This window comes from Lithobates pipiens, unplaced genomic scaffold (assembly GCF_037356315.1).
Source record: "Lithobates pipiens isolate NorthernLeopardFrog02 unplaced genomic scaffold, aLitPip1_a1.2 Scaffold_25, whole genome shotgun sequence".
NCBI classification, from domain to species: Eukaryota; Metazoa; Chordata; class Amphibia; order Anura; family Ranidae; genus Lithobates; species Lithobates pipiens.
In genome coordinates this window covers 225,034,218-225,046,802 of record NW_027507787.1, presented here as the reverse complement: position 1 = coordinate 225,046,802, position 12,585 = coordinate 225,034,218, and the positions used below count along the sequence as shown (strand labels likewise).

At 41.7% G+C, this 12,585-nt stretch overlaps 1 protein-coding gene across 2 annotated transcripts in view; it reads right to left on the bottom strand.

The window, feature by feature from the left end:
- LOC143930921 (alpha-2-macroglobulin-like) overlaps window positions 1–12,585 on the bottom strand; it is a 174,619-nt gene that overhangs the window by 74,968 nt on the left and 87,066 nt on the right. For both annotated transcript variants that reach the window (XM_077455612.1, XM_077455613.1), the window contains one exon: window positions 3,424–3,550. In XM_077455612.1, coding sequence (XP_077311738.1) covers window positions 3,424–3,550 — 127 coding nt within the window. The remainder of the gene's footprint in view (window positions 1–3,423; window positions 3,551–12,585) is intronic.

Sequence of the window (12,585 nt, the reverse complement as noted above, 5' to 3'; positions counted from 1 at the left end):
GTCTGAGTGTGTGGGGGGAGGGGGATTGTTAGTGTTGGCTTTGGGCAGTGTGAAAGAGAGTGTAACAGACACTCTAAGCTTAGACAACGGCAGCCAGCAACCCTGCTGGGAAGCCATAGTCCATTCTAAATACAGTGTCCGGGTCTCAGACAGTCTGAAACCCGGACACATGATTCAAAACCTGAACTGTCCGGGTAAATCCTGGACAGGTGGCAACCCTATGCTCCAGGCTCTGAAAGGACTTTATTGTCGGGATTCACCCAGCCGCCTGGCTGACAGCTGGCTCTGGCTCTCAGCACAAAATAAGAGCCAAAGCCAGCTGCTCCCATCCCCTCTTCTGCCCAACATACCAGTGAGTGCCGAATGAGCAGAGCGCTCTGATCAGACTAAGAACTGAGCGATCGGTGGCCATGTGGGGCCAACGTGAAACAGCTACAGAATCATACAGAGATCAGTATGTGTGTTTATGTTTTTTTCTGTACCCCAAACCTCTCCTTTAAATCTGAACTCCAAGTACTGTATATCTTCATATGAATATCTCATACCTGAAAGATCACTGTGGAATCTGACAACCGGGTGCACCGCTGCAAACTGACTACAGGGGGCCGCTCTGCAGCACTGTCATTTACAGTACATTCTTTACATTCGTGCCATTCTTTAATTCGTTCAATCCGTTTAATTTGTTTTTGGAATTTGTTTTGTTTATTCGTATTCAAATCAATTCAAATTTTCAAATTCGAATCTGGATCAATTCGAAAATCTTTCAAATCAATTTTCAAGTTCAAATAGTTTTTAAGTTTGAATTGTTTTTGAGTTTGAATCGTTTTCGAACTTCGAAAGAGAAGAAATAGAATATAAAATAAAGGAGTAGAATAGAAAAAAATGTAATAGAATAGAAAATAATATAACATAAAATAAAAGAATAGAATATAATAGAGTAAAACAGAAAAATAGGATAGAAAAAAAAGAAGAGAATAGAATGGAATAGAATAGAAAGGAATGGAATAGTATAAAAAAAAGAAAAAGAATATAATTAAATATATATAAATTAGAGAACTCTGATGTATGGAGAGGACTCTGATGTAAGGGGAAACACTGTGTCCTCTGGTGTAAAGGGGAACTATATAAATATATATCAATTATAACCATCTTCTGAAATTCGAATAGAAAAGAATAAAATAAAAAAAATAGAATAGAAATAATATAACCATTTTCCAAAATTCAAATAGAATCAATTAGAATTTGAATAGAATAGAAAAGAATTGAGTAGAATAGAATAGAAAATAACATGATAGTATAGAAACAACAACAGACTAGAATATAACTATCTTCTTGTTCTAATCTATGCTTTTCAATTCTATTCAAATTCAAATTGATATTGTTTGAATTTTGGGAAATGGTTATATCTGCTTTCTATTCTATTGTTTTTTTTTAATTGTATTCTTTTATTCTTTTCTATTTGTTTATTATTTTCTATTCTATTATTTTTTCTATTATTTTCTTTTGTATTCTATTCTATTCTTTTCTATTCAAATTTATCATACTCAAAATTCGAATATCATATCAGAATCAATTAAAATTTTTCACACACTAATCTGGATGATGGCATTTTTATATTATACTGTATATTATTCCTTAATACCTGAGGCTATACTCACAAACTGTCGAATTTGAATAGAATAGAAAATAATAGATTAGAATAGAATAGAAAATAACAAACAGTATAGAAAAAAAAACTGAATATAATAGAAAAAATATAACCATTTTCTATTCTATTCTAATCTATTATTTTCTATTCTATTTAAATGCAAATTGATTCTGTTTGAATTTTGGGAAATGGTCATAAATATGGTTACATTCTTTCTATTATATTGTTGTTTTTTTTAATTGTATTCTTTTATTGTTTTCTATTTGTTTATTCTTTTCTATTCTGTTCTTTTTTCTATTATTTTCTTTTCTATTCAAATTTATCATACTCAAAATTTGAATATAATAATAGAATCAATTTTTCGCACACTAATCTGGATGATGATACTTTTATATGTTATTCTTTAATACCTAAGGCTATACTCACAAACTGTCGAATTTGAATAGAATAGAAAAGAATAGATTAGAATAGAATAGAAAATGACAGAATAGTATAAAAAAACAGAATATAATAGAAAGAACAGAACCATTTTCAATTCTATTCTAATCTATTATTTTCTATTCTATTTAAATGCAAATTGATTCTATTTGAATTTGGGGAAATGGTTATATTCTTTCTATGCTATTGTTTTTTTTTTTTTTTGTTTTTTTTTTAGATTCTATCATAGCCTATTCTATTCTAGTCTATTTTATTCTATTCTTTACTATTCTATTATTTTCTTATGTATTCTATTTTCTTTTCTATTCTAATCATTATTTTCTATTCTATTCAAATGCAAATTGATTCTGTTTGAATTTGGGGAAATGGTTACATTCTTTCTATTCTATTGTTTTTTTTTTTTTTTGTTTTGTTTTATATTCTTTCATAGTCTATTCTATTCTATTCTATTATTTTCTTATGTATTCAAATTCAAATTTATTCTATTTTATTTTCTTTGGAAATTCAAAAACGATTCAAATTTTGTCAGAACTTTTTTTTTTACCCGTTATTTTGGATTCATTTAAATTCGGTACTATTATAATTTAAGAATGTAAAATTCGTAAACAAAACAAACCGCACATGTCTACTTATTTGACAGAACAGTGACAGTGCCAAGCAAGCAACCTCCTGTGATCAGTGTGCGGTGGGGCAGCTGCCCGGCAGAGGACCAGGAAGAGAGCGGCGATCACCAACTACTACAGTGATGTCATCTTCCCCAGCATTCCATCCGGAGTGCAATATATACCTACCTACATTGGTTCCCAGCTGGACCAATATACTGTTACTCTGTAATAAAGATCATATTTGGAGTTTAGCTGTAAATATTTTTTTTCTCAACTGCGCAGTACCGAAATATTTGTTCTTCTGGTGAATTTTATGTCTTTCCAACCTACAAAATTCTTTATACACACACACGAGATCTGCTCGGGACGATTATCTCATGTGAGTTTAAGCTTGCCACCCATCCAGCCATTATAACACCCATGGTAAATGGAATGGCTTGTGGAAATGTTTTGCCGATCTTCTTTGCCTATCTTCTATAATTTCCTGGTCTCCAAACAGGCAACGGTGCCCCAAAATATGGAAGTGGTCTGAGATTGAGAAAAAAAATCTTGTGAAAACCGTAACATTTCAACATTACAGAAAACGAGAGTGAGTCCTCCAAATAAGGACACAGAAAGCACCCGCCAGACGATCTAACCCTTCTTTTTCATTGGACAAAACATGTGTTGGCTGCATTTCCACTTTAAATGGTCTCCTCTTTTTTTATACTGGATGTACGAGCTGGGACTCACCCTACTGCTATCAGTTCCCATAGCCAGGTCTCAGGAAAATATGTCCGAACCTTCTCCTTTTCTTTCTCTTCTACTATCCCCGACGTGGGTATGGGTTCTCCTCTACTACTTAGGTCAGGCATTACATCTGAAAAAAATAAATAAAAACAGGTTGATGAGAAGATTGTATGCAGCTATATGTGTATTATTGGGGAACTACATGTTGGAGGTGGAGGAATTTTTTTTGTGTTGTTTTTATTAAAGGACTTGTGCCAAGCTGTGTGTGTGTTTTTTTTACCTTTTTTGTCACTTTTTTGGGTGAAATGGTAGGAGAACAATGTACAATTTCACACGGGGGGGGCGTGATCTGGGAGTCCCCTTTGTTAAAGGGGGCTTCCAGATTCCGATAAGTCCCCCGCCCACAGACCCCCACAACCACCGGGCAAGAGTTATGGGGATGAGGCCCTTCTCCCCATCAACACGGGGACAAGGTGCTTTGGGGAGGCTACCTCAAAGCAACCTCCCAATGTTGAGGGCATGTGGCCTGGTACGGTTCAGGAGCGGGGGCGCTCTCTCCTCCCCCCCTTTTTTTTGCATGCTTGGATAAGGGTCTGGTATGGATTTTTGGGGGAACCCCACACCATTTTTTTTTTAATTTTGGCACGGGGTTCCCCTTAAAATCCATACTAGACCTGATGGGTCTGGTATGGATTTTGAGAGGGACCCCTACGCCTTTTTAAAAAAAAAATTGGTTAGGGGTTCCACTGAATATCCATACCAGACCTAAAGGGCCAAGTAATGGAATTTGGGGGGACCGCCAAACACATTTTTTTTTCATTTTGGTCCGGGGTTCCCTTTAATATTCATACCAGACCCAAAGGGCCTGGTAATGGACTGGGAGGAATCCCAATGGCGTTTTTTTCAATGACTTTCATCTGTATTGCCAAGACCCCACAATTCATTATAGCTGCAAGTACTTTTAAATGACTTTTATTCCTTTAGAAATTACATTTTGTGCAGGGACTTTTCTAAACACGGGAAATGTGCGCCACTTTACAGGCATACTATAGACACCTCCCAGGTACAAAATGTAAAGGAATATTTCACTTTTATTGTTTCACTTTAAGCATTATTAAAATCACTGCTCTTGAAAAAAATTGAAGTTTTTAAAACTTTTTTTTGCATTGATCCATGTCCCCTGGGGCAGGACCCGGGTCCCCAAACACATTTTAGGACAGTAACTTGCATATTAGCCTTTAAAATGAGCACTTTTGATTTTTCACGTTCGTGTCCCATAGACTTTAGCGATGTTCACGTGTTCAAAATTTTTTTTTTTTCTGTTCGCATGTTCTGGATGCAAACCGAACCGGGGGGTGTTTGGCTCGTTCCTATGGAGGACTACACTACATATCCTCTGAACTGATTTGGTTGCACATAGTAACCTTTTTCCCCTTGGAAGGGGTTTTTTTTCCCCCTGGCTAGTGTGTTCAACTGGGACACCTGAAAACATTTTGTATTAAAGGCGTTGAAAGCCTTTGTATTTTTTTACCTTAATGCATCCTATGCATTAAGGTGAAAAAACACCTAGCAGTCACCGCCCCCCAGCCCCTCTGTTTTACTTACCTGAGCCCCTTCATCTCTTCATCTAAGACGCACTGTCCCTCTCTCCACAGGGTCCCGACTCTTGATTGGATAGATTGATAGCAGCACAGCCATTGGCTCCCGCTGCTGTCAATCAAATCCAAATACACGGGGGGGCGGGGCCGAGTCCAGCATTCGCGTCTGTGGACGCAAATGCTGGACTCGGGAACGCACCTGCAAAGAGGGCAAACCTCGGCACCCCAGATGTTTTGTAACTACATTTCCCATGATGCTCATGCACTCTGCAGAGCAGTTGGTCATCATGGGAAATGTAGTTCCAAAACATCTGGGGTGCCAAGGTCCGCCATCACTGGTCTAGGAGGTTATGTGTCCTAGGAGCCACAAGAGCCGCCGAGGGACCCCAGAAGAGGATGCAAAACGAGCTGCTCAGTGGAGGTAAGTATGACATGTTTGTTATTAAAGCGGGAGTCCGCCTTTTTTTTTTTTTTTTTTAAAGCCAGCAGCTACAAATACTGCAGCTGCTGACTTTTAAATGAATGACACTTACCCGCCCAGCGCGCCCGCGATGTCGGGACCCAAAGCCGATCTCTCGATCGTCTCTCGGGTGCTGCCGCCGCTATCTTGTGTATGGGAATCAGGAAGTGGAGCCTTGCGGATTCATTTCCCGGTTCCTTACTGCGCTTGCGCGAGTCGCACTGCGCAATAAGGATGGTCCCCGCTGTCTCAGGGATCCGTGTGTTTCCCAGCAAACAGTGGGGGACCTTCGGAAAGGGGCGTAGATTCTGCGGAAAGGGGCGTCATTTCTGCAGATATCTATGCCGGAAGTGGGTGCAGATACCTGTACTGTACAGGTACCTGCACCCCCCTCCCCCTGAAAGGTGCCAATTGTGGCGCCGGAGGGGGGAAGGGTTCCAATGAGCGGAAGCTCCACTTTATGGTGGAGCTCCGCTTTCAGAAAAAAAAACACGATCCTTTACAATCACTTTAATTTAACACTGCCTTCTCGTCTTAGATTTCCTTCAGACATTACTATTTCAATCAAAGCGCATGTAAACTAGATATGGGCACTGCCTAAAAATTTGTGCATTTTCATTTAATTTTTTTTTTTTATTATTCTTTTAGTTTTTCAGGTCATTCATTATGGTTGAAATTCTTAAAAAAGGAAATTTTAAGAAAATCACAAAATTTTAAAGAATAACTAACTAATAATAACTATTACATTTTAGGTATTGGAATTTTCTTTCAAATTTGGCTGTGAACGTAGCGAATACAAATTTATCCAAAGTCCTGAATTATCGGAAATATGCCGCTATTTAAACAAATGGAACAGAATTTATAATAAATAATTATAATAAAATTTTTATTATTATTTTTATTGTTATTTATTATTATTTATATTTATTATTATTATTAATTTGTTGCATTCCATTCGTTTAGATACAGCCTGCATTATTTTGGATCAATCATAACTTTGGATAAATTTGTATTTCACTAAATTTGAAAGGAAATTCAAATACCTATAAGTTAATAGTTAAGTTATTATTAGTTAGTTATTAATTCAAATTTTAACTTTTTCAGTTTTTTTGGATTTTCAAATTTACGAATGTATACATTTTTGGAATAGTTGAATATTTGAATTTACGAGCATTTGGAAAAATTTGTTAAACGGGTTTCCAATATTTCAGATATTTCGGTTAATTAACGAATTTGTCAAAAAAAAAAAGAATTTGGAACCAAACAAATTGCACATATCTAATGTAAACCTTCACGTATACTCAGTGAAGTGAACAGGCTCAGGTGATACACAGGGATGAAACAAATCTCCCTACATAAGTTTTACATATATATCTGCTGTCTTCATCTTTCTATAGTCTTTAGAAAGTTCAGATCGTGTTAGGAGATTTTCTCTTCCTGGTCGGCACTGCAGTGAGGCCTGGGCATACAGCCAAGACAGCTGATTGGAGAAAAGTCACACAACCCCCTCTCTTCGTAGGTAGATTCAGAGCTGTTTATTGAATGGTTCAGCACTCTGCTAATCTATTTATAGCACCCCCCCCAACACAAAACCCCGGCTGCTTTTATCTCAGTTGACAGAAAACATCAGAAGTTATCAGGCTGATTACAGAAGAAGGGAGCAGGAGACAGCTACGGGACATAGTGCTTTGAAGAGAGATAAGAAAACATTGCAGATATATGTGCCCAGCTCAGATTTCATGAATTGTGTTTACATCCACTTTAAGAGCCCAAGAGCCATAACATAAGAAATGGTTACATGCGTATATACATTGCAGTGGCATTCATTCTTAATGGCACCCCAGTGCTCTTTGCAGTGCACCGCAACACACAATAACACACTACCGTGTGTTGTGGTGTAAGCATGCAAAAATGGTGCGTGTGCAATATCTATAGAAAAATGTGCATAAAATTCACTAGATAAATCCCCTTGGACTTGAAAGGCAGAACATTGTAGCAAACAGTAAACTATATTTAAAAGGCAGTCACACCACTTTTATTAATACAAAGCATAAACGAGCGGGCAATCATAACCCTACAATGATAAAAACAATATATGCACATGAATTTACTAAGTGGAAATAGACATTGGAATTCTATAATAAAATCAAACCCAAGTATCCCCATACGCTTCCAGTCATGCTGTGGTCAGTCCATATAGGCTTCTTAGTTTTGTCATTGTTCTATGAGTCTCCACTAGTTGTGTGTTATGGTTCCTTGGTGTTTTTTCTATTGGCTGTTGGGTCTGTGTTTCCCACCGGGTGTCCCCTTGTGTGCTCCCTGAGGGGTCATCACATGCACCACCCAGCGGGTAAGCTCCACCCATGCTGAGCTGGTGGATGTTTTCCACATCCGGGTGTTTACTACAATGTTCTGCCTTTAAAGTCCAAGGGGATTAATCTAGTGCATTTAATACTGAGTACACACGACTGGACTTTCCGGCAGACTAGGTCCAAAGGGATTAGTCCATCGGACAATCTGATCGTGTGTGGGCTAGTCTGATCATTTTTCGGAAAAAAAATCTGACGGACCTAGAAATAGAACATGTTTCAAATTTATCCGAAGGACTCAATTCCAATGGACTAAAATCGGGAAAACCGTTCATCTGTGTGCTGGTCCATCGGACCAAATACAACGCAATGGAAGCTATTGGCTACTGGCTATTGAACTTCCTTGTTTAGTCCCGTTTACGTCAACACGTTCAAAATCAACAGACTTTCGAACGGACTTAGTCTGTTCGTGTGTGGCCAAGTCTGTTGTTCGGAAAGTCCGTCGGAACTCACCCGAAAGTTCGTCGGGAAGACTGTCGGACCTAGTCTGCCGGAAAGTCCGGTCGCGTGTACGCGGCATTATGCACATTTTTCTATGTTTATTAGGATGTTGGCAGCCCTATACACCCCTCCCTAAACATATTTTTGGTGTACAACATCTAGTCCAGTCTGGTGCATTGCTAGCCTATTTATCAGGAAGATCGAGTAGATGGCTGTGCTCAAAGATCTGCACATGCACACAGTACAGCTCTTGGACCAATGCATAGAATCAAGGCTGTGTGTGCTTGTGAATAAGCATGCATGTTCTGGTACTGACTTTAGGCACCCATATAAATAAGTACAGCAGAACTAAGGAGAATTCCTCAGAGGTTGTCAGCTTTTCTGATTCGTGCCCACACGTGCCTCTGTTATCCTGTGTTTGAGTTGGCTTGCAGTAGGCAGTAATCAAGCTAAGCCCGAAACATGGCCTAATTGCAATCCTGTGCCATTACTCAATGAAATACCGCTGCTACACTGAGCCATTGCTGGGTACTCTGCTGTTGCGATATTGTGCCACTATCAGTACTCTGCTGTTGCGATATTGTGCCACTATCAGTACTCTGCTGTTGCGATATTGTGCCACTATCAGTACTCTGCTGTTGCAATATTGTGCCACCAGGGGCGGACTGACCATTAGGTCATTCGGGCGCCGACCGAGGGCCCGTGGCCAGTAGGGGGCCCGTGAGAAGCTCAGCATTTGGAATCCATAGCCCCGAGTCTCTTATCGGGTGCTGTGGCTGTGTTTAAACGGAAGAGAGAGAGAATCGCTCGCTGTTCTCCAATTGGGGGAGGAGGCTTCCTCCTTCAATCCACACCCCTCGTCTCTCATTGGCTCCAGAGAAGCTGAATTTGTGGCGCCAAATCTGAGTCCTGAGCAGGAGAGGAGCTAGCTGGAGGAAGCATCGGAAATGTCAGCACTGACAACTAGCACACATAGGATGCTGAGCTGAGCGGACGGATGGAGGGAGGGGGAGAGCACCACCCCAGGAGCCTGGACATTGTCACTAGTCTGCTCATATAAGACACCCTCGGGTCAATGGATAAAGGTGTAACTCGATCTCTTCCATGCTTGTGTGTGTCAGGCAGACCAGAGCAAGCAGGACAACACAGTAGCTACCCATAAAGTAGTCACCGGAGCTCCCCCAAGACAAGATAACAGGAGGGATGGCAGACCACATTCTTCTACTGTGAGTCATGATTGTTCTGCCTTCCACACTGTATAAATATGTGCTTTAAACTTGTCCTGTACCTCAGCAAGACAGGTCTGTTGAAAGTAAAATTCTTGAATATGTTAAGAATCAACTGGGACTTTTCACCTACTACATACATCAGATGCATTTTCACAAAATAATTCTTTTTAACCACTTGGGTACCGCGCTATTGCCGAATGACGGCATTAACGCGGACCTAGATTGCCGGGACTACGTCTATTGACGTCGTCCCGGTTACGAGCGGCCTGCGCGCCCCCTGAGGGGCGCGCGCGGCGCGCTCTGTGATCGGCGAGTCCGTGAGACTCGCCTGATCACCGATCCGTGTAAGGGGTCGATCCCGACCCCTTATCACGTCATCAGCTGTCAGCCAATGACAGCTGATCATGTGATAAAACGGAGCCGGTAATCGGCTAGTATTCCTCCTCGCGCTGACAGCGCGAGGAGAAAAAAAAAAGCCGATCGCCGGCGGCCGTGTTCGGGACATCAGTCCCGATCACGGCCAGCATATCCAGCGGACACCTGCCCCCTGCCAGTGCCCACCTGCCACCCGCAGTGCCATCCTGAAATAAAGTAAGTGCCCCCCTGTCAGTGCCACCCAGCAGTGCCCATAGTGCCCACAGTGCCACCCAGCAGTGCCCACAGTGCCACCCAGCAGTGCCCACAGTGCCACCCACAGTGCCACCCAGCAGTGCCACCCACAGTGCCACCCAAAATCTGCCTCAAAGGTGCTGCACCCCAGTGCCGCCCATCAGTGCCCAGCAGTGCCGCCCATCAGTGCCCAGCAGTGCCGCCCATCAGTGCCCAGCAGTGCCACCTATCAGAGCCACCTATCAGTGCCACCTATCAGTGCCCATCAGTCCCATCTATCTGTGGTACCTATCAGTGCCCATCCGTGCCACCCATCCGTGCCACTTATCCGTGCCACCCATCCGTGCCATCTTATCTGTGCCCATCTTTGCCCATCAGTGCCGCCTTATCTGTGCCCATCGGTGCCGCCTTATCTGTGCCTATTAGTGCCGCCTTAACTATGCCTATCAGTGCCCACCAGTGCAGCCTATCAGTGCCCACCAATGCAGCCCATCAGTGCCCACCAATGCAGCCCATCAGTGCCCACCAATGCAGCCTATCAGTGCCGCCTAATCAGCGCACTTCAATGAAGGAGAAAAATGACCCGTTTGCAAAATTTTATAACAAACTATTAAAACATGATTATTTTTTTTTTTTTTTGCATCTTTTTTTGTTTGTTTAGCAAAAAATAAAACTCCGAGCTGTAACTAAATACCACCAAAAGAAAGCTCTATTTGTGGGAAAAAAATGATAAAAATTTCATTTGGGTACAGTGTTGTATGACCGCGCAATTGTCACTCAAAGTGCATCAGCGCTGAAAGCTGAAAATTGGTCTGGGACTGAGGGGGGTTTAAGTGCCCAGTAAGCAAGTGGTTAATATATGTGTATGTAGAATATCTCTGTAGCACCTGAAAAGTCCCAGTATATTTCTAACGTATTCATGAATTTGTGCAATAACAGCAAAGGACGTGGTGCCACAATACAGCCCATCTCCAGGAAATTAAGATAAAGTCCATTTTTGCAGCATGTGTGTGTTTGCTGTTTTCATGCTCCAGCCAGCTGCACTGCTATCTTCCTCTAAAACTCCAGCCTCATCACATACCATAAAGTAACATTAACCCTGTATGGTATGATGAGGGGGGCTGAAGTGTCCTCTGCACATGCACCGCCGCCGCGTGGGCAAGCCCTTACACGCTCAGTCATTTTCAAACATGCATGCACAGTGACATAATGGCACCGGGCGGCACCATTTTTAAATGTAAGGCAGCAGTGGCACTTTGTGCGGTTTCAGGAGTGGCACACACCTCTCATCACAGCCTAGTAAGACCCCTCCGCAGCTTCTGACCCCTGTACCATGACCGCAGCCTCTGACCCCTGTACCATGACTGCAGCCTCTGACCCCTGTACCATGACTGCAGCCTCTGACCCCTGTACCCTGTCTGCAGCCTCTGACCCCTGTACCCTGTCTGCAGCCTCTGACCCCTGTACCCTGTCTGCAGCCTCTGACCCCTGTACCCTGTCTGCAGCCTGTGTCCAATCAAGGCAGCAGTGGGTCAGACAGCGCACATACCCGCAAGTGTAGAAGTACCGTACCTGTACGTGATTCTTTAAACATTTATTTTGAACATACAGTAGAGAAATTATGTGACCAATGCATGTAATGTAACAGTGCAATATATAGGTGTGGCTTGTGCGTGCGTGGGTGGGTGGTGACAAAGGGGACCCCATGATCCCCTATTGCCCGGGGGCCCCATGAGTTGTCAGTCCGCCCCTGTGTGCCACTATCAGTACTCTGCTGTTGCGATATTGTGCCACTGTCAGTACTCTGCTGTTGGGATATTGTGCTTTACTGAGTATACTATACCTGCAGCACTTTCCCATTACTAATTGAGGGACTGTCCCTGATTTGGAACAATGTCCCTCTGTCCCTCTTTCCTCCTCCTTTATCCCTCATTTTGGTCTGATCTTAATAATTGTATATACAAATCCACTATTTATCTTTCAAAGAATGTTTCTCAGTGTTAAACATTTCATCCAATTTCTAAATTGCTGCATTTGTAAATTTCAAAAGTCAGTACAAAGAAATAGTAGTGGTTTTAACTTGTAGAACAATCTAGCTCAGTGTTTCTCAACTCCAGTCCTCAAGGCGCCCCAACATGTTTTCTGACTTTTCATTATTTTGAACAGGTGATTTTATCAGTTTCACTGCCTTAGTAATTACCACAGCCATTTCATCTGAGGGGAATCCTGAAAACATGACCTGTTGGGTCACCCTGAGGACTGGAGTTGAGAAACACTGATAAAGCTAGTGTGCTAGTTTGAATAGCTTAGGTAAATTGGCTTTGCTGAGAGCCAGGCCCAGGGTTGTGAATCTGGGTCAGGGAAACTGGACTGTTCGGTTGATTGTTGATCTTGCAGCTCTCTCCAGCACTTCCTCTCTAGCACTTCCCCCTGGTCCGGCAGTAGGTAGAAACTTCCAG